Genomic DNA, 27499 nt, shown 5'->3' on the forward strand with positions numbered 1-27499 from the left:
TTTAAAACATAAAATACCTAAACAAAAATGTTTACTTTATAATGTCTAGATGCATAATCAAGTTGTTACTTTTACGTTATCTGTTGATCTTGATCTTATGTTGACTCACATTTTGCTTTTGATAATAACAAAATTTAATTGATCTAACAATTTGCAAACCTAAGTATTTCAAATATTTCACCTTCAAGAATCAATATATCTTAACGTCTAAAGCTTCAAAATAATCAAGCCTAACTCAAGACTTCAAACATCATTGAAGGATTTCTCCTAAAGAAACACCCACAAAGATGAAGACAACGAGAAAACTAGAGCTCGAATGTAATAGTCAAATATCCAAACTCAATCACAATGTAAGAGAGTATTCTAAACTCCCTTAAGTACAATTGTAAAATTGGAGTTTTAGATCATAAATTGTATATGTTTATGTTTAAAAATATCATAAACATCATTTAGAATATGTTAAAACACTTAGATAAAAACATTATAATACTTTAAAAGTCAACACAGTTGAACTGGCATTAGAATGATCGATCAACCATTGGCAATGGTCGATCATCCGGAACTATACAGGCCAGAAATATAAAGCATGATCGATCAATTTGTAATGGTCATACTTGTATAGTACAACTAGAGGGAATTCTAATTGTTCGATCATCACCTTTGTCAATGATCGATCAACTTAACTTTTCTGGACCATTAATAACATATTGATCGATCAGTCCATCAATCAATAAGTTAATGTTTGACAGAAAAGTAACCATTATGATTGATTGATCAATCAATCACTTTACATTGATCGATCAATCAATGTACTAATTTTTTACAAACGGACAAATAACGACTACTTTGAGTTGGGGAAGTTATAAATACCCCACCAAACCGTGTATTGAGAAGTTAATGAGCATTTATTTTGGCAAATACTCTAAACCTTTTACGCTCAATCTTGCATATTCCTTCAAATGTGTTTTAGAGTCAAAGAGAGAGTCATACACGAAAAAATTCCACGTCTCTTTCATCTCATCCTTGCAGTCATATAGTCAAAGTTCATTCAAACATTTTACATCGTGCTAAAAAGGAAGAGGAAGTTTGAATCTCTCAAGGAGGAGAAGGATTTCTCTAAGAAAGAGTGCACTTTTCGCTTCTTCTATTTTACTTATATTTGTTAAATATTCATCTAGAACCTATAGAATCTAGATAGAAATGGTTAGCTAGAGTTAGAATCTAGCAACAATCTCTTGGAGAGATTGGAGTTGTAAAAAACATGTATTGAAATACACTTGACTTAAAGATAGTCAAAATCTTTTTATGTAATTCCACTTGTAAAAAACATGTATTGAACTACACTTGGCTTAAATAGTGGAATTTCTCAAGCAAGGGTTCATGGGCGATGAATACCACTAGGGGAATATCGATAAGAAAAATTGTCTTTGTCTCCTATGGTATGTGCATATTTTGATTTACTTTTATGTATGATTTTTATTTACACGCACAACTCAATTTTAATTTGATAGTCTCAATTCACCCCCCCTCTTGAGAAGCCACCTGGACTAATAATATCTAAATTATAACTCTTAAGTTAGTAATTAAATATAATATTAAAAGTCATGAATTTATATAAGTAAATAAATAAGGTATTTTATTACATAAAAAAACTTGTAAAATGTTAAAACCCTAAACCCTAAACACCCATGTGCGTAGGGGTGGCATGACTAGTAAATAAGGAGAACTTTCATAGAGTTGGTATAAAATTATAATTATGCAAGTTGTGTATGTCCTCTTATGTCCTTTTCCTTTAAAAGTTTGTAACCCAAAGGCATTAGAGTCATCGTAAGCACATTGACACAACTATAAATGCAGCCTCGTGACATGGGGTAGAGCATTCAAACCTCTTCCTCTTGACTCAAATTTGTCCATACACCTTTCTCTCTCTTTTCCTCTTCCTTCTCTCCTTTGGTTTCTTCTCTCTTCTCTCCTTCCCTTGAGATCTCTTGTGTTTATGTCATGTCCCTAAAAATCAACACAAAAGTACATAATTCATATATTCTCTTCGTAAAAAGTTAAAGTGGTATGAGAGGAGAAAGGCCAACAGTAGGAGAGGGTTGGAGCATAGTGAGAGAGGAACAAGGAGAGAGAGAAAACGAGCAAAAGGAAGTAGAAGAACGGGAGGCTAGGCCATCAAGAATGAGAGTGAAAATGAAATCAGAGGGTGAGGAATCGGATTTCACTTTCACTCATTTTACTTAAGAGCAAATGAAAGTGAATTACCTTTTTAAGTGGTGTGAAGTAACACTTTTGGGTAAGTGAAAGTGAATGAGTTCTATTTCACTTTCACTTTCCCTCAACCTACACTAATAGCACCTAAAATGATAAATATGTCCCTCCTAACATTTGAATTTAGTAAAAAATTGAAGTAAAAAGACTAAAAGACTTCTTAACCATATCATTTGGCTAATTGTTCCTCTCCCTTCCTATGTGAGACTAGTCAAGGAGAGATAAAGAAGATGGGAGAGAGAAAAATGGGGTGGTTTAACCACCTCCACTACCTTCAGCACCATATTAAATAGGTATCTAGAGTTATTCCCACCATGTAATCAAGGTCAATAGGGTGGGGTAATTTGTAATGTTGCAAAAAAACACCAAATTTGATACAAGTTGTTAATTGGTGCCTATTCCAGATTTGAAGTATTCTCCTTCGTTTTGCCTTACTTCAAATAGAGAAAAGGAAACAAAACGACTCTGTACATAAGCCTTTCCGTCCATGACACCGCCTGAACTGCAACAGCCACCCACCCTCTTGAATACAAACTTACGAATCTCATTAAATTAGTGTTTTGGATTGTTGCTTTATCTATTGTTTAAAGGCAATCAACAAAAAGAGCCACATGGCTTTGCTCGACATGGAAGCTGATGAAGCTTCTGGTATTTGGAATTTCCGTCGATTGGACCACTTGCCACTTTCCAACTCCAGAAGTTGCGTCTGTTTCGTATCTGTGAATTTTTTTATTTTTTTTTTGTCAATTTATAGATTTTATATTTTAATGATGTTTAATTTTCTGTTCATATTTTTTAAACACGAAAATACTCTTGTTTCCGACATCTCATGATAAAAAGGATTATAAAATATTTTAGATTTGGTAAAAAACGCAGACAATTTTATGTAGAGAAATATTATATTATGTGCTGTGATTATCTATGTTATGATGGGAAATAGGAGCAAGCGACCGAATCACAGGGAAAGCTCGAGGTGAAAACGAATACGTCAATGGACTCTTGGGTTGGGATAAAAGAGTCGACCAGAACGAGAGCATGCTTGGTAGTCTCACAACTGGAGAAGAATTAAGTGTAGATGATATCGCCCAACCACTTCCTAACACACAGTTGTTAATGGGGGAGAGGCGAGCAATGCCGAAAGAGACGACAATCATGGTGCACCTCTGATTGGTGAAAGCAACTGGAATGAGAAAATCGTGTGCATCGTCTCCCATTTTACCCGGGGTCGGAGGAACACGACATGGTTGACTGACTCTTTTATCAACTGTCAGCCCTATTCGACTTTGAACCCGCGACGGTGTTTTGAAAATTCCTTTGGAACGCTGCGTTGGTTGTGGGTGTTGCAGATTACCGGATTCCTCCTTTTTCTTTTCCTTTTCTCTCTCCCGTCGAAAGAGTCGGGGCGAGAGGAATAGGGGGGAGTAAAAAAATTAAGGGTGAGCTTCGGAATCTGAGGGCGAAGAACAGGGAGGAAAATGGGGCGGATTTGGATTGGGATTCTCTCGCTGTTGGAGCTTTTTGTGAGTTCGCTGGTACATTTGGTGTACGGATTTTACATTTTCAGCACAGCGGTTGCGTCCGATATCTCGCAATCTCTTTATGGGTGTATGAGATCGACCGGGAATGAGGCGATTCTGCTTAAAGAAGAGAAGGAAAAGAGGGAGGGGATTTTGGATGTGCCTCCGATTGTGCTTGTTCATGGCATCTTTGGGTTTGGACAAGGGGTATGTAATGCGTCTCAACTCTCGTCATTTTCTGTTTCTGAAGTGTTTCCGTTTATCTGGTCTTAGATGTAATCATTTGCTTGTAGAGGCTTGGATGTCTCTCCTACTTCGCCGGCGCAGAGAAGAAGGACGACCGCGTTCTGGTCCCGGACTTGGGTTCCCTGACAAGTATTCACGATAGGTCGGTGAGCTCATCGCCATAATGAACAGTCATGGTTTTTCTCTTTTCCTGGGTTCGAGTTTCTGCTCCTCTATATATTGCAAACCTCTAACTGAGTTGCAGGTTTCAGGGCGCGAGATTTGTTTTATTATCTGAAGGGGGGACAAGTGGACTACGGAGAAGAACATAGCAAGATCTATGGGCACTCACGATTCGGAAAGATTTACAGTCAAGGTAGGCTTAAGGGACGACGATTTTACATTTTTTCTTCTTCCTTCTTTTCTGTCTTTCTCATACATGGTTGAAACGATGCAGGGCAATACCCAGAGTGGGACGAACACCACCCAATTCACTTTGTTGGTCACTCTGCTGGAGCTCAAGTTGTTAGAGTTTTGCAACAAATGCTAGCTGATAAAGTAAAACTCTATTGTCTTCAAAAGATGTAGAATATGGAAAACTGGAACTGGATCTTAAGCTCTAAACCCTATTCTGCTTCAGGCCTTCGCTGGTTATGACGACACCAATGAGAATTGGGTTCTAAGCCTGAGTTCCTTATCAGGCGCGCTGAATGGAACAACAAGAACCTACTTAGATGGGATGCAGTAAGTGACAATCCATTTTCAGCTAAGGATTATCTGCCTGAACTGTGCTAATCCTGAGTTTTTTTCTCTCAGGCCAGAGGATTGGAGAACAATGAAACCCATCTGTTTACTTCAGCTGTGTCGTCTTGGCGTGATAATGTATGATTGGCTTGACGTTCCATGGTTGAAGAAGTACTACAACTTCGGGTTTGATCACTTCAACATGTCCTGGTCCAAGTCTGGCTTGTGGGGATTCATTGATTGCCTTCTGGGAAGCTCTGGTCCATTCGCTTCAGGAGATTGGATCCTCCCTGACCTTACCATTCAGGGCTCTGCGCAGCTAAACGCGCAGCTTAAAACCTTTCCCCATACATTCTACTTCAGTTACGCCACCAAGAGGACGCGGAAAATTATGGGAATCACTGTGCCTTCATCAGTTATTGGAATCCATCCGTTGCTTTTTCTGAGAGTTCTCCAGATGAGCCAGTGGCGCCATCCTTCAGATGCCTTGCCGCCTTTCAAAGGGTACAGGTGCGTCGCCTTCCTAGCATTTTACTAACAAAATCAAACCCAGACACTGTAGTTTAAGGTTCAAAGGGTACAGGTGCGTCGCCTTCCTAGCATTTTACTAACAAAATCAAACCCAGACACTGTAGTTTAAGGTCAATTTGCTTCAACACGCAGAGATGAGGATTGGCAGGACAATGACGGAGCTCTCAACACTATATCCATGACCCATCCTCGCATCCCGGTTGAACATCCTAGTCATTTTGTTGTAAACGATTCGGACTGCCAACCTCTGAAACCAGGCATTTGGTAAGTAGATTATCTCTTTGTTTCCATCTCTGGGGGGGACCGAAGCCATTGCTGTCTTTCTCATCTAACGTGATAATAATGGCCGTGTACAGGTACTATAAGATTGTAGAAGCAGACCATATTTTCTTCATCGTGAACCGGGAAAGAGCTGGAGTTCAATTCGATTTAATGTATGATAGCATCTTTCAACGCTGCAGAAAGCACGCGTTTAGAAGATCGCCGCCAACAGTACTTAACGAAATTCTCCAATAGTAGTCGAATTACACACACAAATCGGGAAGCGAAGCGAGAAAGGAGAATGCTTCCGCGGGATCGTTTCTCTTGCCATGTAATATTTCTGCCCTGTTCGTGATCTTGTAAGGGGTTTTGGAGGACTCGCTCTGCATCAATAGATTCAAATTTGTAAACAGGCAACCAAGTTCAAGCCCAAGTTGTTATAATGTGAAAGAAAGGGTTACTTTCTAAACCCGAGAAGTTACAAGATTTCGAGGGCGGTTACTTTGCTTCCAACTATGGGATGGCAAAGTTAGAACCAGAGCAGAGAAGGGCTTCACAGCCCTCTCTGCGCCGCCCAGTCAAAGATGAACAAGACCTTTCTCCCTAAATTAAGTAGAAAAACCCAGAGCAAGAATGTCGATAGAACTCTCAGTAATGGAGGAGACACCTCCTGGTTTTCATTGTAGTTAGGATAGTTCTTTCTCAAGTAAAGAAAGGATCAGGAGAAACAAAAGAAAAAACACAAACAATGATTTCATTTATGTTGGCAACAATTATACAACAAAGATTCCCCACAAATCTCCAAACCCTTTTTTTCTTTTTCTTTTGCATTTTGTAAGTAATAGTAATACAGAGAAATAAGAAAGACTGCCAAGCTACCTCATTGGCATGCCAATCTGGCATGTTATAAATTATTCTCCATCGCCTGCACATTTCCAAAGAAACTAGCCACCCTCATCCCGCACCCTGTAGAGCTAGCTCCTCTTCCTTGAGGCCAGTGGCACTCACCAACTTCTTGATGTTGAATAACTTAACGCACAGAGGGAGCCGGTGAACGCCTGCTTTGGCAGATGTCCATGAGGCATAATCATACACAACAGGTCTATACAGTCAAATGTAAGCGAGTGAGTTCCGATCATGTGTTTGTGGTCGACCCCGTGTCGGAGTTGGTGGTCTTTGAATGTTGAGCTCCTGCATAAACCAGTCATGAAGATAATTATAAGACAATGATGATTATCATAAAAAATAATGATGATGATGTTGATAAGAGACTAGAAAAATTTCTGACCTCCATCCATGTGCCTTCTAGGCCACGCTCAGGAGAAGTCTCTGGTGATTGAAGTGGAGGAGGGAGTGGATGAATAAGCTTTGGAACCACTACTAGTCCCCGACCAACCACCAGAATGGCTCCAGCATTGTTTGCCGTCCCTGATACAGTGAGCAGCTCAGAATGCAAGTGCAGCACAATAACAAGTAAACAAAAAAAAGAAAGTGAAATCCAAAATCATTCGTTTACCACAATAGTTGGTTGCAGAAAAAAGTGTTATCAACTGTCCTTGAGCAAATCGTTCAAAACCATCCATGACACATTCATGAGCTCTTATAATAAGCTGTAATTTATTTCTCCTACAGAAGTCTGTCACTCTGTCAGGCTGCAAAGAAAAACAACACGTTCCTAAGCATTCTAAATGGTGTCATGGAAATATCTTTAGACAAACAATCAAGATATGGCACAAGCTCCAAATAACTTTTAAAGCAATTGGAAAAATCAACATTAAACTGAAATTCTTTTGCATAAATGTTATTCAAGTGGGTTTCCTACTCTTCCTCCCTAAGAACTTCAAAATGTTTCAGTAGCTTGATACCAATTTCATTAAAATTTTAACAGAAACAGGTAAAAAAGTAGATAAAACAACCAAAGAAGTGAAGGATGCCCTTTAAATGGCAACGTGACATGTGGTGAAATTTGTTTAAGTAGAAGAAGTGTCAGTTGTGGTAAATATGACAGATGACAGTGGGATTAAATTAAGAGAAGGGAAGCCTAAAGAAACGGTATTAAGAGAGCATGGGGAAATGGTCTGCAGGAGAGGAGAAGAAGATTGGGGGAAGAGAACATGAAAAACTTGGAATTATGATTTATGAATCTCAAGATTATATTTCATAGTTTAATGGGCCTGAAAGAACCATAAAAAATTGCAAAAGTTCAGCATCTTTTAGGAAATACAATCTAGATCCTATTAACATTATTCGGTATTAAAAGTTGAAATAAAAAAAATCATTTCAATTCAAATGGGAGCAAATGATAGAAACTATTTGAGTTGGAGACATAGCTAACCGAGAAAACAAAATCAAGCTTTCTGATATAGAAGAATGCAGTGCATAAGTGATACCAATTAATTTAAAAGTCAAACCAAACAAACAATAATATCGTAGTCCACATCAGAGAGAGAGACAGAGAGAGTACATACCCCAAAAGTGACCAAGCCAGGACCCCTTGCATTTGGTCTTAGGCCCTCTATACTGTCATTTTCTGTGGGATCTGACCTGTAATCAGATAAATATATTTCTTTAAGCAAACATGATTTTAACAAAAATAGCCTATAAAACTTTTAAAAAAAACCACAAATTACAAACCAGAGAAGATCCATTAAGATAATGGACCCAGCATCCATTGTTATGGGCCTCTCAAGTTTCTCTATTTGTTCAACAAAGTTTATTGATCTCCCAATGCCACCATGCATGCAAATAATTTTCTTCTCAATAAGAGCAGCAAGGGGAAGGTAGTTAAAGAGTTGATTGAATCGAGTCCATGCCCAAATTCCATCACTCTCCCCCTACAAATGGTTACCATATCAGTATTAATAATATCACCATGAAAAAAAAATCAAATAAAGAAAGAAATTTATATCACTTCATACCATTCTTTCAATACATTCAAGCCGGAATCCGAAAAGGGCATTTATGTCTGCTGCCTCATGATTTCCTCGAATCAGATGAACATGTTCAGGGTACTCAATCTGTTAATATAGGATTTAGAGTATTAGACAAGATGATGACGGACATATAGCAATTGTGTTGGATTTCCTGAGATGGGTACTCGCCTTGAGGGCTAAAAGTAGAGTTATAGTTTCCAAGCTATGTTGTCCACGATCAACATAATCCCCTAGAAACAAATAGTCAATGTACCTGAGACAACAAAATGATCATCACTCATCAGTGGAAATGTTTGCAGGAGTATCAGGAAAAAAGCATGGGAAGAAAATGAACAATGGCTGTTCATGTCCACATAGATCATCATCTTCACAGAACATCCTGGGCCCTTTCAGTTTAAGAGAAAATAAAAATGAATTTGACACCACAAAAAAATAAAAAAAAATGGATCCTTAAAGTATTGGAATATACGTTATATCTCCAGCTGTTGAAGGAAACCCGTACTCATCAAAAAGGCGCATAAGATCCCCAAACTGGCCATGGAGATCGCCAAACACTTTAACAGGTGCCTTCAACTGCAAAACTGTAGGCTCTTGCATGAATATCTGTTCAGCAGCATAGCAAAGCTCACCAACTTCATAAGAGTCCAGGAAAAAGTTCCTGCTAGTAGGGGCTCTCCAGTTTCGAGGTCTGAGCAACAAGGAAATAATCTGCAAGCAGTGTAATATGTTAATTGCCAATTCATCTCTCATTACGTCCATCATGCTACATTTGAAAATCACTTGCCTTCTTGTGCAAGCCCTGAGGTGATTTCTGTCTAGAGTATGTCTTCTTTGAAGGATTTGACTGATCACTAGGCAATGGGCTCACTCTTCTGCTCTCATTCTCAAACTGATCCAGTGAAAGCTGTCTTACAAGCCCACCCAAGCTACCTACAGTCTCCTTAGCAACAACTACCTGTAGCATTTGAGTGGATAGGTAAATCTAAAACCGGTGGGAGGGGCTAACTGAGACGATGAAAAATAAAGCATTCACTGAAGCACAAAACTGGATAGCAACATACAGCTCTTGGGTGGAGACGAACGTCTCTTTCCATTGGATCAGATTCACTTCCATCTGAGGAAGTTTCAGTAGCCTGAAACCTACTCTCTAGTTGGTCAGTTGATGACTTCCCTTCTGTAAGGCCTCCTTCACCAGGGACTGATGATGCTGCCTTTGCAGCCTGCCAGACTGCACTGACTGCCTCGGCTTCGGCTGCTGAAGCCTCTACCAGCTTCTCAATGGACCTTTTATCAGTGCTGATAAAAAAGGAAATTTGTCACCAAGCTAACTTTTAAAAACAAAAAATATGTTCCATAGGCAACTCGAAGGATTGGTTCCAGATGAAGACCTTGAAGCACTTGAAGAGGCCATATCTCGTTTAGTGTCTGAAGCTGATGGTGACTCGGGATACATATTGAACTGACCCAGCCTGGGGCTTGTCATGGGTGCAGTTCTTTCAGAACTGACTGCAGAAAAATTGTTTTCAGACTGAAAAGGTGAATTTTCAGCAATGAGAAGATCATCAAGCAGCATATCTGCAAAAACAAAACAAAAAACAAAATGAAAGGAAAATTTTAATGTGGCACTCAAACAAAAAGAATGAAAGAAGAAAAAAACATGTAATTTTCTAGTATTATTTTACCTCCTTTAAGGCCACCATAAATATAAATCCTAGCTCCAACTGAAGCTGAAGCATGACGACAGCGACGCATTAGATCTAAGGAAGGATCATATTCGCTGCCAGACTTGTTAATACGGGAGGAAGTTACAATTCCAATTCTATCCAACCACACCCCAGCAGCAGTATCCAGTACTTCAGAAGAGAAAAAATAATGGAAGAACAGTGAGTAAACTGGTAGACTTTGCAACTAGAATGGATATAACAATTAATGCATGAGAATGTTGAAACTCACCAGCAATAGAAGCTTCACCTTCAACTGCCCTTCCTCCCTTCAGAGCGCCTCCAGTGACATGCAACCGAGCTCCAACAAAGACCTGTTAACTTGAAGAAGCACAACAGCCTTAGTTCATCAATTGAGAACACTAAAAGAAACACTTAAAACACTTCTTCATGATTGTTCCATAAGATCTAAATAACTTGTGAATGATTTATAGTTTGTGGATTATGCTCACTGGCCACTAGGTGGTGGTGGTGGTGGTGGGGTGTGTGTGTGTGTGTGTGTTTTGGGGGAGGTCGGAGTAGAAGTCTCGTGTTTTGTGTGTCAATAACCAATATTCTAAGGAAAAAAGAAAAAAAAGGACTTACAGCCTAGTACTTTTTTGAAAAGGACTTACAGCCTAATACTTACCGCTGCATGTTGATACCTTGGGGAAGGTGATAATCCAGGAGCAAGGTTCCACTCCCACCGACCATCCCTATGCATATACAGGCCATAAGCATCTGCCAGAGGCTGTAAAAGTATGCAGTTTAATCAAAATTCTAGGTAACCAGCTCATAGAAGGTTTAAATAGAAAATAGTTTAACTCTAAAATAAAGAAATAAAATCGTCCTCAGGAAAAATGGAAGAATTAAACTAGTTGATTCTATTTTTGAAGCATGAACGGGCAACCAAATATGACAAAACACGGACGTCTTGCTCATAAGAGAAGTAAGATTAAGCCATAGGGTAACAATCATTCCTATGCAATACTTATATTTTGTAAGCATTAAAATGAGAACTATTAAACTTCACTTTAAACAAAAAGACCAATTTGAATGATGCAACCAAATTCTACTAGAGCATTTCATCCAGAGGAAGATATAACTGTCTACATCACCTCAAGCACATTAGAATCTAGGATACAAAAATGAAACTGTAAAATTGCATCTAGTGAACTTCAGTATTTACAAACTTAATGATGGCAAAGAGGGACTCAAGCTGAAAATCACATATTTGATAAACAAGTATATAATGAGGAATTTACAGCAGTCACATGGTTGTGCATCAACAACTGGAATGGTTAGCAAATGACCAAGATAAAAAGTGCATATGTTATACCGTGCCCGCAGAATCTCTTCCACCACAAAGTAACAGCATCCCATCTGACCGAGCACTAGCTGTTGCATACCTACAAACCAATGTTAAACCTAGTAAACAGATAAGTAAGAAAGCATCAACATTAGTATTGAACAGATGGTTCATAGTTCATTCAAGGCCACTTTTTGAATAAGGAGGTTGAAAGAGAGAGAGAGAGAGAGAGAGAGAGAGAGAGAGAGAGAGAGAGAGAGAACTAGATCAGAAAACAGAAGCTATACTATTGTTTATTCTGCACCCCCCTAAGAAAGAAACCCAAGAGCGAGGGTTTCAAGGAGAAGAAGAGAGAGGATAGAATAAGAGAAGGGTGAAAGTGTTTTTGAGGTTTCTCTCGGTGCTCGTTCTCACCAAGCTTGTACTGTAAATTATATTCTTCACTATCTTCGATTGGTGTTTGTATTTTCTTTATCAAGTAATGGAAATTTCTCTCTGCTCACCTTATGACAGCACCCATTACTCATAAACCATATAAATTGCATGTCTCTTACGGTAGTGATGATTTTTACTCTATATTGTTTATTTCATTACCAATCTCTTAATTATTATTTGTGCATTTATTACTAATAGTGGTTTGAATGATTTGAGAGAGAGAAAAACCTAACAATGCAATCAACTTACAACATATAACTATCTTCTGAACAGAATTCCTACCTTGTAACTAGGTGTTTGATAAAGACAATTATTTATGAAATATAATATAATTTTAGCAAAAAAATAAGATGCGTTGGTAACCATGGGCAAACTTTTTCCCATGCGAAAGCTAAAAGAGGAGATATATTTCCTTATTATGATTTTTCAAAAAGCACGCAGAACATTCTTGTTTCACAAAAAATGTTGGGTATAGTAAGCCAACGACCAAATTGGATTTCTCAATTGCAGAACTGGAACACCCTCACTGAATGATACAGTTTGGCATGTAAACCACTTTTTAGCAGTAACAAAATGTTGATGTAGTCACATTAAATAATAAATGCAAGCTCACATTCTAGCAGATGGTCTGTCGCCTTCAGGATTAAGTTTCTGCCATCTGTAGGGTTTCTGTGCTGTATCTAATGCCCATGTGTCAGACAAAACCCTCTTCCCTAAACCACCAAATCACATCAGAAAATTTTGTCAAAGATCATATTGTATAAAACATATTATAATGAGCAGAAATATCAGCTGATAAATCATTTTTATTGAAATATCTATAGGAAAGATGCTGAAGAATTAAACTGACATGCAACAGTATACATCATCTCAACTATGTTATGGTCAGCTACAACATCCTCCTCTTAAATCCGGTGCAGAGATAGATAAATATTGCATGAAATTGTATTTAACTGATTTCAATAAAAAATTTACCAACAACATGATCTCGGATTCAACTAATATCTATATTTATGATTTTTTTCTGAACTTGTGAAATAATATTAAAAAGAATGTATAGTGAACAAGGAGGAGGACACCAGAATAATGAATTAGTTTCTTTATTTTTTTATTTTTTATATTTGGTAATTTGATTAATATGCACAGGAGCTACAATATCCTCCTCTTAAATCTGGTGCGGAGATATATAAATATTGCATGAAATTGTATTCAACTGATTTCAATAAAAAATTCACCAACAACATGAGACTACATCTCGGATTCAACTAATATATATATATTTATGATTTTTTTTCTGAACGTGTGAAATAATATTAAAAAGAATGTATAGTGAACAAGAAGGAGGACACTGGAATAATGAATTAGTTTCTTTATTTTAGTTTTTAGTTTTTTTTGGTAAGTAGATTAATATGCACAGGATAGTCATTACCCCTGGTGAGACTTAAAGCCTAGACCTCACATTAGGAGCCCCGTCATCTGGCCATTGAACCAAAGGCCCAATTGACAAATCACAAGATGAAATTCTATCCGTGTTTAATCTGATTCAATGGGCATTTTTAGTACCTGTTGCCACACAACGGTCACGAGGACATGAGGTTCCTCAAACCCCATGGATCCTAAAAAAAAGTTGGAATCTTAAGGTTCACTGGTTTTTGTTTTTCCTTTTCCCATTTTTTCTTGGTCAAGGATAGAAGGCATTCTGTAATGGGTAAATGATATAAACATCCAAGATTAAAAATAATTCCTTATGCTTCATAAGCAGTGTTGGACTGACAACAACTTTTCACAAGAATTGCTGCTTCCTTTTAATTGACATGATAAATTCTTGAAATCTCGTCCTACTTAGCAACTTAAAAAAATTTAAAACTCATTGTTACATTGTGAAATTGAACAACTAACTTTTCTTAATTTTTAATAAATTCATGACTTATTTTTACAAAATGGAGGAGTGAAGCAATATAAATAAAGCTCTTACCATCATTGCCACTAACTGTAACCAAGTAACGTTGAGTAACTAAATCCATCACATGCCCATATCGAGGTCCAGGACCTGGCCCTTGAACCACCACTCTACAACAAATTAACAAAAAGTGGTCGAAATTTTTATCCAAAATAAATATTTTAAAGTTACAATTTAAGACAAAAAATAGTTAAAGTAGGCCCTCGATATTAGAAGCATGGCCTAGAATAAATCACACAGGAGATTGGGTAAGCAGTATTTATTTTTATTAATAACACTAACCGTATGTATTATTGTAATGCAAAGATAATAAGAACACATAAAATCAACAAATGTAACCTGTGCCACTTGAATTTGTCATTAGTCAAGTCAAGCACGAAAAGATCATCAGTGGAGTGCCCTGCAGGCCCAATGCCGCCCTAGCAAAAGACCGTTACCAAGTAAAACAGAAAACAGTTAAAAAGTTTGTTCTTCATATTAATAATAAGGATTGCTTTGGAATTACTTTCTCTACCTGGAAAACAACCATGGCCCCAACGGCGGCGGCAGCATGTGCTGCCCTAGGAGAGGGCGGGTCTCCAGCAGGCCGAATCCTAACGAACTCAAATGAGAAAAAGACTCAGGCGATCCACAATCAAAACGACAAAGAAAAAAAAAAAAAAAGAGTAAAAAGTAGTAAACAAGTGATAGGAAATCATACCTAGTCCATTTTCTAGTGAGCACGTCGTAAGAATGAACGGAATTGGTCACACCGGCAAGTCCTACAATTTTTGAAGGCAAAATAAAAGTAAATTGAATCGAATTAAAATTAAAGCCTGAAGGATACAAATCAGCATCGTAGAAATAGCCGAGTACTAACTGATGCCGGGAGCAGAAGAAGAAGTGCCGACTTCGATGGCCGTGGTGCCGCCGAAAAGAATAAGACGAGGACCATGGTTTTTTAAGGGCGCAACGGCGGTGAGAGTATGGCCGCAGCGGGGGCCAGGGGCGTCCTCTTCAGTGTCCCACGAGGTCTCCAAGGAGCGGTAGGTAGGAGCCGGTACCAACCATGGCTTCGAAGCCATTTAAGTTGACAACGAGAGCCAAAGTTAGTTACTCCATGGAGAAGAGAGCGACATGGGGGAGGGGGAAGAAGAGAGAGGAAGGGAGACAGCGCCCTAGGGAAAGAGGCGGAAAGGGGGCAGCGGAGAACGGCGAGATCAGCGGTGTGGCTTCTCCGAGTCCCGATTCCGAGCTGGCTCTCTACTCCCGAGAGACGACACGAGTAGATGAGGAATAATGGGCTTAAACGTGAGAGTCCTTTTTTGTATTTTTTCCAGCAGCTTTTCAGTTTCACCGGAGAGCCGCCTCCTCCAAGTCAAATGTAGTAAAACAAAAAAAGGGCCAAATGCACCTTCGCGGATCGCTGGCGCGGCAGGTGAAGTGGGTCCGCCAAACCGTGGGGGCGGGGACCCTTCGACAACTCACGAGGACAACAGGAACAGGTGTAAAACGAAGGGCATTTACCGTAAGGGAAGAGGAGGCTTTCAGTGGCGTACGCAATATCCGAGTTTGGACTCTCGTTTTGCGTCTCCGTCGTGTGTTGAAAAGTGACGTAGGGGTGCTTACCCTAGCGCCATTCGTGCAGAATGTGCTGGAAGCCACGTGCAAAAGTGGACAGCGTAATAAATGAAGGGATCCTCGGAAGGTGGGTTGATGGCTGATTGGGGCGGGGCCGGGCGGGGATTCCTTCCTACGGACACCTACTCGCTTTCCAGCCTTTAAACATTCACCAGCCTCCTCTTTTTTGGGGTCACGTAACGATATATACCCACCCTTATCAGTCGTACAACCGATTAACATTCCTCAACTCTGATACGCGTTTTGTTGAAATTTGACTAGGAAGGGTAATAATGTCATTTAAAAAAAAAAAAGGAATAGAGTACCAACCACCTCTTCATAGGGTCATTACAATCCCTTCCTCGCTCACTGTCAGAGGGTATCCCCCCCCCCCCCCCAGCTACCCTGCTCGGATTCGTTAGGGCAATCTCATCAAATTAATCCATTACCACCACCTGCTGGCATGAATAACATTAACTTTTTTTTTTTCTACAAGAGTCGTCGAAGAAAGAGGAAGATGCGTTTCTTAATTCTTACCAAAAATGAGAAACAATGGTTATAAAAGTGAATTACAGGTGACGACGGACAGAGTACCTGCCAAAGTAAATTCCTCTGCTGTATCCCTCTGTGGCATTCAAGGCTCTCTATAGCTTACAAGATCAGACACAATTAAGCCTTTGTATCATTTAAGTACTCAATTTTACTCAAAATGATTTGACTTGATCAAACCTTGTCTTAAATGTCTAGAATGTTATATATTATGCTGTGTTTGAGAGACCCTTTTTGCAACATTCATGTAATATATGTCTCAAACGTTACATATAGGTGTTTGGAAAATTTATTTTTAATGTATAAAATATTGATAAAAAGATTAAAGGGGACTAATCAATCTCCGCTCTTGAGGTTCACATCAATGAAATCCAAATTTGCCACTTGAGAAGAAACAAAATTATTGAAGTGGAAAGTATTTTTTACTATGACTATTTGATACTTCCGAGATCGATATTCTTGTATAAAAAAACTCAGATTGAGAATTGGTTGAATAGGTAAAAAAATCGACTTATAAATATTTATTTTGATATATAAATCTCTATATAAAGTCTCATTTTTATGGCATAAAATGGCTTGAAAGTTGAAGTTTTCTACTACTGTACGAAACTTTTTTGTTCCTTGACTTTTGTTGTTTTATTTCTCTTTCTAGAAAAATCTAATCTCAACGATTGTTTTTGAGTTGGAAACTAGGTTCAAATATATTTCCAACGATATATATTTTCTATATGAAATATACGGTAAGAAATTTAAAAATCCAATGAAAAACATGAATTGGGAAAAAATAAACTAGAGGAGAAACGAGAAACTTTTCTTGTTTCTTTTTCTTTTTCTTCTTCTTCCTCCCCTCATTCTACATCTTCTCCTCCTTTTGAATCTCAGATTTTTCTATGTTGAATTTAGGATCCCATGATTAGAACCTCGAGCAAAGTAAGAAAGGGAGAGGAGGAAAAAAAAAAAAAAAAAGAGTATTTAGGCTAAGAGAGAATTTGGATGAATTAAAAGAAGGGGAGAGAGTTTGAATGCTCTACCCCAAACCAATGGCCTCTATTTATAGTTTTTGAGAGGATGTTACAATGTCGATAATGCCCTTAGGGCTACAAACTTTACATAAAAAAAGACATAAGTAAACATGTTCTACCTTGACTAATTACATTATTGTGTCATCTTTATGAGAAATCTTTTATTTACATTGATGTTACCTTTCTTGGACATGAGGACCTTCTATTCAGATGTACAGGCTTTCCTTGGTCATGTGGACTTGAACTCATCTTCCAACAAGGTCAAAATTGATGTAATTCCCATTTATGTCTTTGAATTCCACATCCATCAGCGTATTGAACTCCATTGCAAGTAGCATTAGTAGAGTTCATCAAACCTAGGTACCTTCCGGTGTCTCCAATAGATTGTTCATCGGAAGTAACATGAAGGCCCGTCTGTTGTCGATTGACAAGGGGTTAAGATTTGTAATGAGGAGAAAGAAATAGGGACTTTTGAGCAGAGAAATTTGATGGGTTTGGCATAGAGAGAGCTCTTCGGAGGATCCTGATGAGTGACGCTTTGGGTTAATTTTTTTCTTCCTTTCCATTCTCTTATGATATGTTTGTTGATCAGTGAAACATGGCCGAAAGTCCTCTGAACAGCCTCATGGAGTCCGGAAGTTCGCAGTTTTACGTGCCCATGAGAGGAACAAAGAGAGATTGATAAGGTTTGTTGGTGGATAGGTTGAACTAGAAAGGAAACAAGGACAAAGAACGCCAAGATGAGCCGGAAAGGGGGAAAGAGGAAAGGAGGAATAAGATGAGCATTGAGTGAAAACGACAAGTGAAAGTGAATTTATTGGTCTCATGGAGTGAACTCATTTTCACTCGTTTTTTCACTTGAAAGAATAAAAGTAAATTACCTGAATTATCTGGGGGGGTTAGTGTACACTTTGAAAGTGTAGTGGAAAGTGAAAGTGAATTACTTATTTGTGTTAATGTGCTCAATGGAAAATGCAGTGTAAAATACATTCTTGTGTTAGTATGCACAATGAAAATTATAGCGGAAAGAGTAGAATAAATTTGTTAAGATAGTTTTATTTAATTTTTTAATTAAAAATAGGATAAGTAAGTTAAAAATTTTAAATAAAATATTAGATTAATTAAATATTAAAAATAATATACCTGAACAAACATGGTTACTTTATGATGTCGAGATACTTCATCAAATTCTTACTTTTATAATATCTAAATTACCACTCTTAAATTAATAAATTAATATACTATTAAAATTCATAAATATAAAAAATGGTATTTTATTAATAAAGTAAATATATATTTTTGTTTAGTCCAAATTAATACAACAATTACAAAGTAAAATAAAAATATTAGTTTAATCAATTATAAAAATAGAATACTTAAACAAAAATATTTACTCTAGATACTTGATCAAATTCTTGCTTTTGTAAGATTTAATTAAATCTTTATAATCACCACGAATTGATGGTGAGAGTTTATATTTAATTTATACAGAAGAATTACAACAATAATTGGGTTTTTCTCCCTCTTAGTTAGCTGGCCTTTTGCCTTTGATTTTGGTAATGGAAGTCTGGTCTTCGGGCTTTTGTTACGGCAGGATATCCTTCACAACTTTTACGATATCTTAATTATTACTCTGAAATTATTAATTTAATATAATATTAAAAAATTCAAATATAATAAATAAATAAGATATTTTATTATTAAAATAATATATATTTTCATTAAAATCCGAATGAATTAGTTTAGTCTCAATGTCGAACATCTAATGAGCAAAATACGTTTAATAATTCACTTTTACTAGATAATTCACTTTCCCTCTTGACTTACACGTAATGAATCAGAACCAATTCCCGGACGAGCATAGGGCGCTAACAAGCCCCCGAGCTTTTACTCCCAATACCCACGAATGATTTTGGGGCCTCTTTCCGTGAGTAGTGTATTTTAAATTCAAATTCCTTTCAACTTATCAATCGCGCTAACGGGCCATTTTTTCTCCCTGCGTCTCGGTAAGACGCTGTATTTCTTACCGACAAATAGAACTTTTTCTTTTGCTGCACAAGTCCGTGCGTTACTGTAGACCACTTGGATTATTCTTCTTTTCCTGTCGTCGTCTACGCCAAGGAACTCCTGATTCCTACCCATCCACCGCACTGTAAATTCCTCAAAACCTTCTGGAATAAACCTCCACCCCCCTTACGCCAATAATCTAACTGATTGGAGCTGATCTTGAGATAGATAGAGAAGCCAAATTTTGGGGAAATTTGATTTGCAACTTCTCTCCTCCCACATCTTGAGCGAGGCAGAGGCTTCTTACTTGGCGAGATGATGATCCGTGTCCGCAGCCGTGATGGGTTGGAGCGTGTAAACGTTCCTAACCCTCATACCACCGTCGGCGACCTCAGAACCCTGATCGAGTCCCAACTCCGGGTCCCTTTTTCCCATCAAACCCTCTCACGCAACCAAAATCTCCTCCTCGCTAAAACCCCCGAGCAGCTTCGGAAACTCGCCGACATGTCGGATTCTGCCGTTTCTCTCTCATCCGTCGGTATTTCTCACGGCTCCATTGTCTACCTCTCCTACGAGGGCGAGCGTTCCGTCACCGGGGGGTCGCCAGTCAGCCCTGCGGGCTCCTTCGGCAAGAAGATGACCATGGACGACCTCATTGCCCGCCAGATGCGTGTCTCTCGCCAGGAGACCCCGCATTGCTCTTCCGTGTCCTTCGACCGCGATGCTGCCAACGCCTTCCAGCTTTACGTTAATGACACCCTAGCATTCGCAATCAAACGAGGAGGATTCATGTACGGCATCGTCAGCGCCGACAGGGAAGTGTCGGTTCAGTTTATCTACGAGCCTCCTCAGCAGGGAACCGAGTCCAATCTTCTGCTCCTGCGCGACCCAGAGGAGGAGAACCTCGTGGAGGCCATTGCCCTTGGATTGGGACTTCGGAAGGTGGGTTTTATTTTCACGCAGACGGTGGGACAGAATAAGATGGACTATACTTTATCGAACTTGGAAGTTCTGCAGGCGGTGGAGCTGCACGCTGAGAGTGGGCTGCAGGAGTGGGTCACCGCGGTCGTTAAGCTGGAGGTAAACGAGGATGGTGGGGCAGACGCACACTTTGAGGCTTTTCAGATGAGTGATATTTGTGTGAAATTGTTAAAGGAGGGATGGTTCGAGACTGAGGGGATCAATGACATTGAGCCCAAGCTGTCTAAGATGAAGAAGGATGTGATTGTCGGGGGAAAGGATTCTAGAGAAGTGGATAACGATTTCTTTTTGGTGGTAGTGAAGATATTGGATCACCAGGTGCATAACTTCAACCTATTTCTAATAATTTTCTTATTCAATTACTATGAACTTGTTTTGCTAATTCCGGTTTGATAGTTCTAAGAGAAAAACTCTTTATTGTGAATAAGGATTTGGTGAATTTGTTCCCTTGTGTGCATTTTCAAGAAGATGATCCTAGGTACAAGATGCATGATGCGGTTTTTCTTATTTCGTTTTTTTTATAATCACCCTTTTTCTCGCTTTTCTACACAGATAATTAGGAGTCTGTGCTTTCATTATTTGAATTTTTTAATGCACATAGAAGTTCCTTAATATTAATGTGGATTAGGGGAATTTGTCAGATGAAAGGAAGTTGATTGTTTCATTTATTTTTTATTTATGAAAGCAAATTATCATATATAAAAGACCAAAGGTGGATTTTGGACTTGCAAAGTTGTGGATAGAGGTGTGTCATACAATCATTCTTAAGCAGTGACATCTTTCCTATTTATCAAAAGTTGTGCTGTAACCTTCATTTGGTCTCGGTTGACACCTTTTGTTCCCAACCTTGGTGCTCTTGTGCCTGCCAACTTGGTGGAATTTCTCAATCATAGAAGTTATCCAACTTTATGGATCATATTGAGCTGAAATTGTTTTTCAACCAGTTCTTACTAAGAAAAGTTTTATCCATGTGCAGAAATAGAAGAAGGCAAAAATAGTATGAATGTAATTGGTGGAACAACTTGAAGAAGGTCAACTTAGAAATGGAGGTAGCAAATGATTGAGTAAACACAAGAGGGTTCTATTTATATTAGCTTTAAAATCAGCTAATTGCTAGAACTTGGCTGCTCACAACTATGACTTCAACCAAATGAGAGTCTAAATGATAGTGGAAATCCTAATACCAGCAAAGTTTTAAAACCTTGTTTCAAGAAAAAGTTTCTCATCATAATAGCCTTATACAGTTTATTTAGGTCTAGGATGGACTCTTCTGAAAGCATTCTCATAATTAGATTCCAGGAATTAATGTTGACTTGAATTGTCACATTGGGTCTTCTATGTAAGGAACTATGAGCTGTATGAGAGTACTAAATTCAATAATGTGCCTTGTAATTCTATATCACTTGTGACTTGTAAGTTATGATACATCCCTTCCCCCTTTCTGCTCTTTTTCTGATGGGCTTGAGGGGAGGCAAAGAAACTGGGAAAAAGAATAGTTAATTTTTTTATGAGCAGCCGATTCTGACAGTTATTAAAACAATATGATCAGTGGGTCATGCACTGGACTGAGATTGTCCTAGATCTTTTATCTGTTTTTTTTTTTTTTTAATGTTGATCAGAACCTTTACAAGATCTCCCACCATAGGTTTATCCTAGCTTTCAAGCTACTGTTTTCTGTCTAGCTCTTCAAATCATTGCGTACTTGACTACTTGGTGCAATTTACACCGTTTGTTCTTTACCACCTTCATACATCAGTTGTCCCTTTTCAGTAAACTTCCTCTGATAATTCAACAAAAATAGTAAACTACTTCTGTGGGAAGGTATGCTGCTGAAGCTGTATCTGGCAAGAGTAAACTACTACTGTCAGTTGCAGAAGCTTTATCTGGCAATCTTGTAAAAGAAGCATAGCTTTTCAGCACACAAATTGAGTTCTTAAATAATTTAAACGAATAGGCAGGATTGACTTTCATTATGAAATTTTTACATTTCCAATGGCATGCATTTACTATCTTTACCAAAACTTTAATTTTTTTTATCTATTACTTGTCCACTTTAGAAATAATGTTTTATGTCACAAAAGAGTTTTCTTATTTTTTAAAAATTAGCATAAAATTTTCTTTCTGATGATGATTTGAGTTTTTACCGGACATATATAGAAGTGAGCCATTATTGAACTATACAACATCTCCCATAGCATGCATTTACACCTTTTGAAGCTTATTATCCTTTTGGCTACTTTCATTCTGTTTAACACTCGCCATGTTGCTGGAATCTGGTTACGTCGATGGATTTTTTATCCAGTGGAAGCTGATCTTTCATCACTTGTTCCACTATTTTTTATCTGTGGGTCCATTTTCATAGGATGTTTCTCACACAAGGATGGTGTTGGATGCAGGGCCCTCTTTCATGCTCTTTTCCAATTGAGAACCGAATTAATCCAGTCACCATGAGGGCACTGAAGACCCACTTAGACTCTGCAAAAAGCCTTTCATTTGTAAAGAGAATTTCAAATTTCCACTTGCTGCTGTTGCTGGCCAAGTTCTTGGATGTCAATTCTGATGTGCCTGCATTGGCGGAGTGTGTGCAAGCTCAAAGTCCTGTTCCAGAGGGATACCAGCTTTTAATTGAATCACTAGCAAATACTTCCTGAGAGTGGCCCTTCTGTAGCTGTGTCGTTTTGACAAAACTGGATCACAGAAATTTCATTCCCCCTCTCTTCGTAATGGGAAATGTTATAACACTCATGTGGAGAAGAGATTAAAGTTTCTCTGATAGTTTCAAGGCGGACAGAGGCTTTCTTTACTCATGCATCTGTCAATTTGGAGATTTATTCATGTTTGTAGTTAAAAAGTTTATTGTTGATACATGATCTATTTACGGGATTAAATAAACCCAGCATAGATATGTAAAATTTCTGTTAGAAATTTGGAGTAATGGTTTTGATGCATTGACTAGTTTCTTCAACAAAGCTTCAATTACCAACTGAATTGTATGTTCCTGTAAAAAAAAAAAAAAGACGATTTGATATCATCCTGTCGTGCTTGTATTTTACACTTGAGAGGGCGAATTTTTGTTTCCTTGTACTCTTTCGTTTTTTCCCTAGGACATGATCGCAAGGGCTTCTCTGGTTCGTCCCAAAATATTGAACACAGTTGCGGCTATATGAGATGGTGTTAGGCCGGCCTCTGCCATCTGATCACTCGGCGATCCATGTTCGATATACTTATCAGGTAAAACCAATGGTCTCCACTGCATGGGATGCCAAATTGTTAGTCGACATTAGGTACGAGGAGAAATATTCGCATTGCAGAGAAAGAATATGGGTATCTTACCTTTACAGAACCATCGAGAAGTCCATCAAGAGCCATGAACTGAGCAACATGGGATCCAAAGCCACCAATAGATCCTTCTTCTACAGTAATCAATACCTCATGTGATTTAGCTAAGCTCCGAACAAGAGCTTGATCTAATGGCTTGCAGAAACGTGCGTCTGCAACTGTGATTTGCAAGCCGTGTAGTTTAGCAAGAGAGGCTGCAGCCAGACAATTCTGTACTGCTGCTCCATAGCCCAAAAGAGCCACTCGCTCACCCTCTATCAAAGTTCTTCCTTTTCCAACCTGTTGCAGATTCCATATAAGACAACTCTGAGACATACAAAACAAAAAAAAATAGCATGAGATGTACAAGAAAAAGCTTTCACCTCTAAGGGAATTCCCTTGTTTCCTGGAGGCAATTCGACTCCTACCCCATTCCCTCTTGGATATCTGAAGCAAGAAGGTCTGTCGTTAATGGCAACAGCAGTAGCAACCATGTGAAATAACTCTGCCTCATCTGAAGGAGCCATAACCACCATGTTTGGCAAGCAAGCCATGTAAGTGACATCAAATGAACCTGAATGAGTTGGCCCATCAGCTCCAACCAGGCCAGCTCTATCCATGGCAAATCTTACAGGCAATTTTTGCAAATCTACATCATGAATGACCTGCAATTTGTAATGCAGATATTATTAATCACCACACAGGTTTACAAATAAAGAAAGGAGAATAAAATTTCTTGCTCTTGCCTGATCATATGCACGCTGCAGAAAAGAAGAATAGATTGCACAGAAGGGTTTGAGTCCTTCACAGGCTAAGCCGGCAGCAAAGGTGACAGCATGCTGCTCTGCAATGCCAACATCGAAGCAGCGAGTTGGGAAATGGCGGAGAAAGTGATTCATCCCTGTTCCTCCTCCCATTGCTGCGTGAATTGCAACTACATCTTTGTCTACTTCTGCTTCAGCAAGCAAAGCCTCAGCAAAATAGTTGGTGTATGACTGAGTTGGTGTCTTGGACTTGAACTGCTTTCCCGTAGCTGGATCAAACTTTGTGACACCTATATAAATGTTTGGAAAAAACCGTTGGACAAGTTAACAAAGACCATATCAAAGCAAATTTAGAAAGACAAGTTTGAAGTATGGTCAATTACCGTGGTACTTATCATCAGCTTTCTCTGCATATGGATATCCCCGGCCCTTTTCAGTCATTACATGGATGAGGACTGGACCCGTTGTGTTGGTACTCTTCACTTCACTCAGAATTGTAACAAGATCATCTATGTTATGGCCATCCACTGGACCTATGTAGTAGAGGCCAAGCTCTTCGAAGAGGGTTGAACCAGACCCACTGATCATCCCTCGAGCATATTCATCGACTTTTGCAGCTAAGTTATGCATTGGGCCACCAATTTGTTTTGTAACTCCCTGCATCATTTCATGACAAATGGAATTAAGAACAACTGCAGGAGAGTACAGCATAAGATGTATATTACCATGGTGGGAGTCTCAAGTGTGAGGTCTTGAGTTCAAGTCTCACCAATATTGTCATTGAGGATTACAATGAAAGGTTGTATATTACCTCATCATAGTAAAATATTTATTACTTTTGACAGTTGATTGTTCAGAACATTTGATTTTCCTTGACAAGAAGACTAACCTTAGCAACTTCCCTTAGTTCTCTAAGAGGTCTACTAGACTGTAACCGACTAAGAGCACTGCTCAGAGCCCCAACCGGTGGGATAGGTCCATCTAGACTTGCAGTGGGTAATGAAACTTGCTTATTGTCATTGAGGATTACAATCGTGTCAGAGTCCAAATATCCTGCATTGTTCATAGCTTCATAAGCCTGCCCAGCAGTCATCGCTCCATCACCTATGACAGCAATCACATGATTCTTCCTACCCTTTAAGTCCCTGCCCACGGCCATTCCTGATAATCAGATAAACACTATTAAAGAGAAGAAGGGAAAAAAATGTAAATAAACAGTAAATTTGGCATTGATTATGGATTTACAGATAGCTTTTTACAAAGTGATTAAGTTAACAATGAACAATGAAAGTTCAGGAATGAGAGCTAGAATATACAAAGTCACGACAAAAACTAGAGTGGTTGAAGTCTAGATTGAATGATGCCCACCTAAGCCAGCTGAGATAGTGGTTGAACTATGACCAGTGCCAAAGCAATCATATTCACTCTCAGATCGTTTTGTGAATCCAGATAAACCATTTGTCTGTCTTATCATTGGCATCTTATCGCGTCTTCCAGTCAGGATTTTGTGAGGGTATGACTGAAAAAAAGAACAATCAATTAACATCCCCAACCATACAGTGCCATAAGGTGAGACACCTCTCAAGTCTCAGCACAGATTTAAAATTGATATACTCATCATATACATAAGTTACAGTGGAGAAAGCAAGAAAAATACCTGGTGACCAACATCCCACAAAATCTTGTCCTGTGGTGCGTTGAAAACATAATGAAGAGCCACTGTTAACTCAACAACACCAAGGCTTGAACCTAGATGACCTCCTGTTTTAGAAACACTGAAAATGACATCTGAACGAAGCTCATCGGAAAGTTGCTTTAGCTCCTGCTTGAAAATTGAAATTTTAAGTGCTCTTTTTGTGCATAGAATTACTAACACAAAACGACATCCAAACAATAAAAATAATAGTTCAATCACTCAGCAGTAGAAGAATTGGCAGGATCCAAAAGTGAGAAATCCTGAAGTAAGTGCCAGTTTTAAAAATGGAAATTCAGTTTCCATGTTTGTACTATCTCCCTTGGGAGGTCTCTCTTAATGAATTCTCTGTTCACGTTGTTATAAGGAAAAAGAAGAGATTCAGTGCTTTGTTTGTTGTTCTTCAAGCAGTTAAAATTTACTAAAAGCACATGGAAATAGAAATTTATTGCTTACTCTAATGGAAAGATTTTTCATGTGGATGGGATAGTTGATCGTGTCCAAAAGAGGAGTCGGTGGCTTTTGTGAGTAATATTCTTCTTTCTCTGAAAGCGATGCACAAATATATTGCCTTTTCTTTTCCTGCATATCAGAACAAAACAGTCCATTTCTTGTTTAAGCCCAAATAATTAAAATAAATTTTCATAGTAATTTCAGCCATCCTCCGATTATCATGAACACAAATAAAACAAAAAAGTTAACATATCAAAGAACAAACAAGTAAAATTAAAATATCATTGGAACAGTAAAATAGATAAATAGATTATCTGACTGTCTTTTGCCCTCTATACTACAAAAGCTTGAAAGTAACTGATGTTTGTATATCATGACAAGACAGATTACATCTAAAACTACCCATGAAAGGAAATTAGAATGAAAAAAGAGAAAAAGAAAAATGAAAGTTGTACAGGATCAATAACCAGGACCCCCCCAAAACCAGATTAAAAAAAATGAATCCCAACTTCATGAGGCAGTTGACAATTCCGGTCTTATAAACCACTAAAACCATCTATATTCAAAGATTCCCTCTGAAACTAAAATCCTTGGAAGGGCTTTCCGAAGCTCAAGTTGACCAAGTGTAACAATTAGCCCTTGCTGCTACCCAAAAGCATAATCCACAATACATTCCAGTACTTCCAGACAGAAGCACGGCAGAGGCTCACGATAAAATGGGTATTTAGATAAATGAAGAGCGAGAAATTCTGAACAAACAGATGCCGACTGAAGGCAAGCTAACAGATATAACTAACCTTGACAAGTTTAAGATGAAATGGGTTTTGCAGATCTGAAGCTCCAAGCCAGTTAGACGCGATGGAAGCATTCTTACTGACATCCAAAGCAACAACACGAAGCAAATGGCAAGGAAATGACAATGCAGAGGAGGCCATTAGAGAAACTCCAGCAGAGGCAAAGAGATCCAGAGATCCAACAAGTGCAGGACGAGAATTAAGTGGGAGGCAACACTCCAAAGTGCTGCAAACTGTGCACCTGCTTGCGTGTGTGGCTCATATTTGTCTTCGTCCGTATACAACCAAAACTCTACCTGGATTTTCCCTCCTCAGTGCTCCATACTCAGCTCAGTGGAGTAGACAAAGCCATGCAGAAAAAGCGAAAAAAACTTCTTCCCTATTGGTCCACGTCAGGCCATGTATCTAATATGATAGAGAGGTCGGCGCAGTC

At 38.5% G+C, this 27499-nt stretch overlaps 4 protein-coding genes across 6 annotated transcripts; 2 read left to right on the forward strand and 2 right to left on the reverse strand.

The window, feature by feature from the left end:
* Nucleotides 1-3263: 3263 nt before the first annotated feature.
* LOC137960556 (uncharacterized) lies at nt 3264-5959 on the forward strand. 2 transcript variants are annotated; one of them, XM_068808209.1, is made up of 8 exons: nt 3264-3995; nt 4082-4176; nt 4286-4389; nt 4471-4571; nt 4654-4757; nt 4830-5261; nt 5421-5552; nt 5645-5959. In XM_068808209.1, the coding sequence occupies exons 1-8, from the start codon at nt 3747-3749 to the stop codon at nt 5802-5804; spliced, it is 1377 nt and encodes a 458-aa protein (XP_068664310.1). In that variant the 5' UTR covers nt 3264-3746; the 3' UTR covers nt 5805-5959. The 2 variants fall into 2 exon arrangements, with proteins under 2 accessions (XP_068664310.1, XP_068664309.1); XM_068808208.1 differs by having other exon boundaries at nt 3265-3995; nt 4830-5267.
* A 316-nt stretch (nt 5960-6275) lies between these two features.
* On the reverse strand, nt 6276-15222 carry LOC137960555 (serine/threonine-protein phosphatase BSL1 homolog). Its single transcript, XM_068808207.1, has 21 exons — nt 14746-15222; nt 14587-14647; nt 14401-14479; nt 14226-14305; nt 13902-13996; nt 12540-12639; nt 11522-11591; nt 10832-10933; nt 10436-10517; nt 10165-10335; nt 9871-10057; nt 9544-9778; nt 9267-9437; nt 8952-9190; nt 8651-8735; nt 8468-8566; nt 8184-8383; nt 8018-8093; nt 7066-7201; nt 6838-6977; nt 6276-6740 (listed from the first exon to the last, which is right to left on the reverse strand). The coding sequence occupies exons 1-21, from the start codon at nt 14948-14950 to the stop codon at nt 6660-6662; spliced, it is 2694 nt and encodes an 897-aa protein (XP_068664308.1). The 5' UTR covers nt 14951-15222; the 3' UTR covers nt 6276-6659.
* Nucleotides 15223-19158: 3936 nt separating this feature from the next.
* On the forward strand, nt 19159-22985 carry LOC137958403 (NPL4-like protein 2). Of its 2 annotated transcripts, XM_068805397.1 has the most exons (3): nt 19159-20005; nt 20081-20362; nt 22441-22985. In XM_068805397.1, exons 1-3 carry the CDS (start codon nt 19379-19381, stop codon nt 22693-22695), a joined length of 1164 nt encoding a protein of 387 aa, XP_068661498.1. In that variant the 5' UTR covers nt 19159-19378; the 3' UTR covers nt 22696-22985. The 2 variants fall into 2 exon arrangements, with proteins under 2 accessions (XP_068661498.1, XP_068661497.1); XM_068805396.1 differs by having other exon boundaries at nt 19164-20362.
* Nucleotides 22970-27499, reverse strand: LOC137958402 (probable 1-deoxy-D-xylulose-5-phosphate synthase, chloroplastic). The gene is made up of 10 exons (XM_068805394.1): nt 27070-27499; nt 26276-26401; nt 25784-25948; nt 25495-25645; nt 25016-25287; nt 24510-24783; nt 24109-24416; nt 23746-24027; nt 23378-23662; nt 22970-23294 (listed from the first exon to the last, which is right to left on the reverse strand). The coding sequence occupies exons 1-10, from the start codon at nt 27205-27207 to the stop codon at nt 23145-23147; spliced, it is 2151 nt and encodes a 716-aa protein (XP_068661495.1). The 5' UTR covers nt 27208-27499; the 3' UTR covers nt 22970-23144.

Source organism: Aristolochia californica, unplaced genomic scaffold (genome assembly GCF_029961685.1).
Source record: "Aristolochia californica isolate CCGP_79_NKW_82.1479 unplaced genomic scaffold, dmAriCali1.0.hap1 SCAF_3, whole genome shotgun sequence".
In the NCBI taxonomy this organism is placed as follows: Eukaryota; Viridiplantae; Streptophyta; class Magnoliopsida; order Piperales; family Aristolochiaceae; genus Aristolochia; species Aristolochia californica.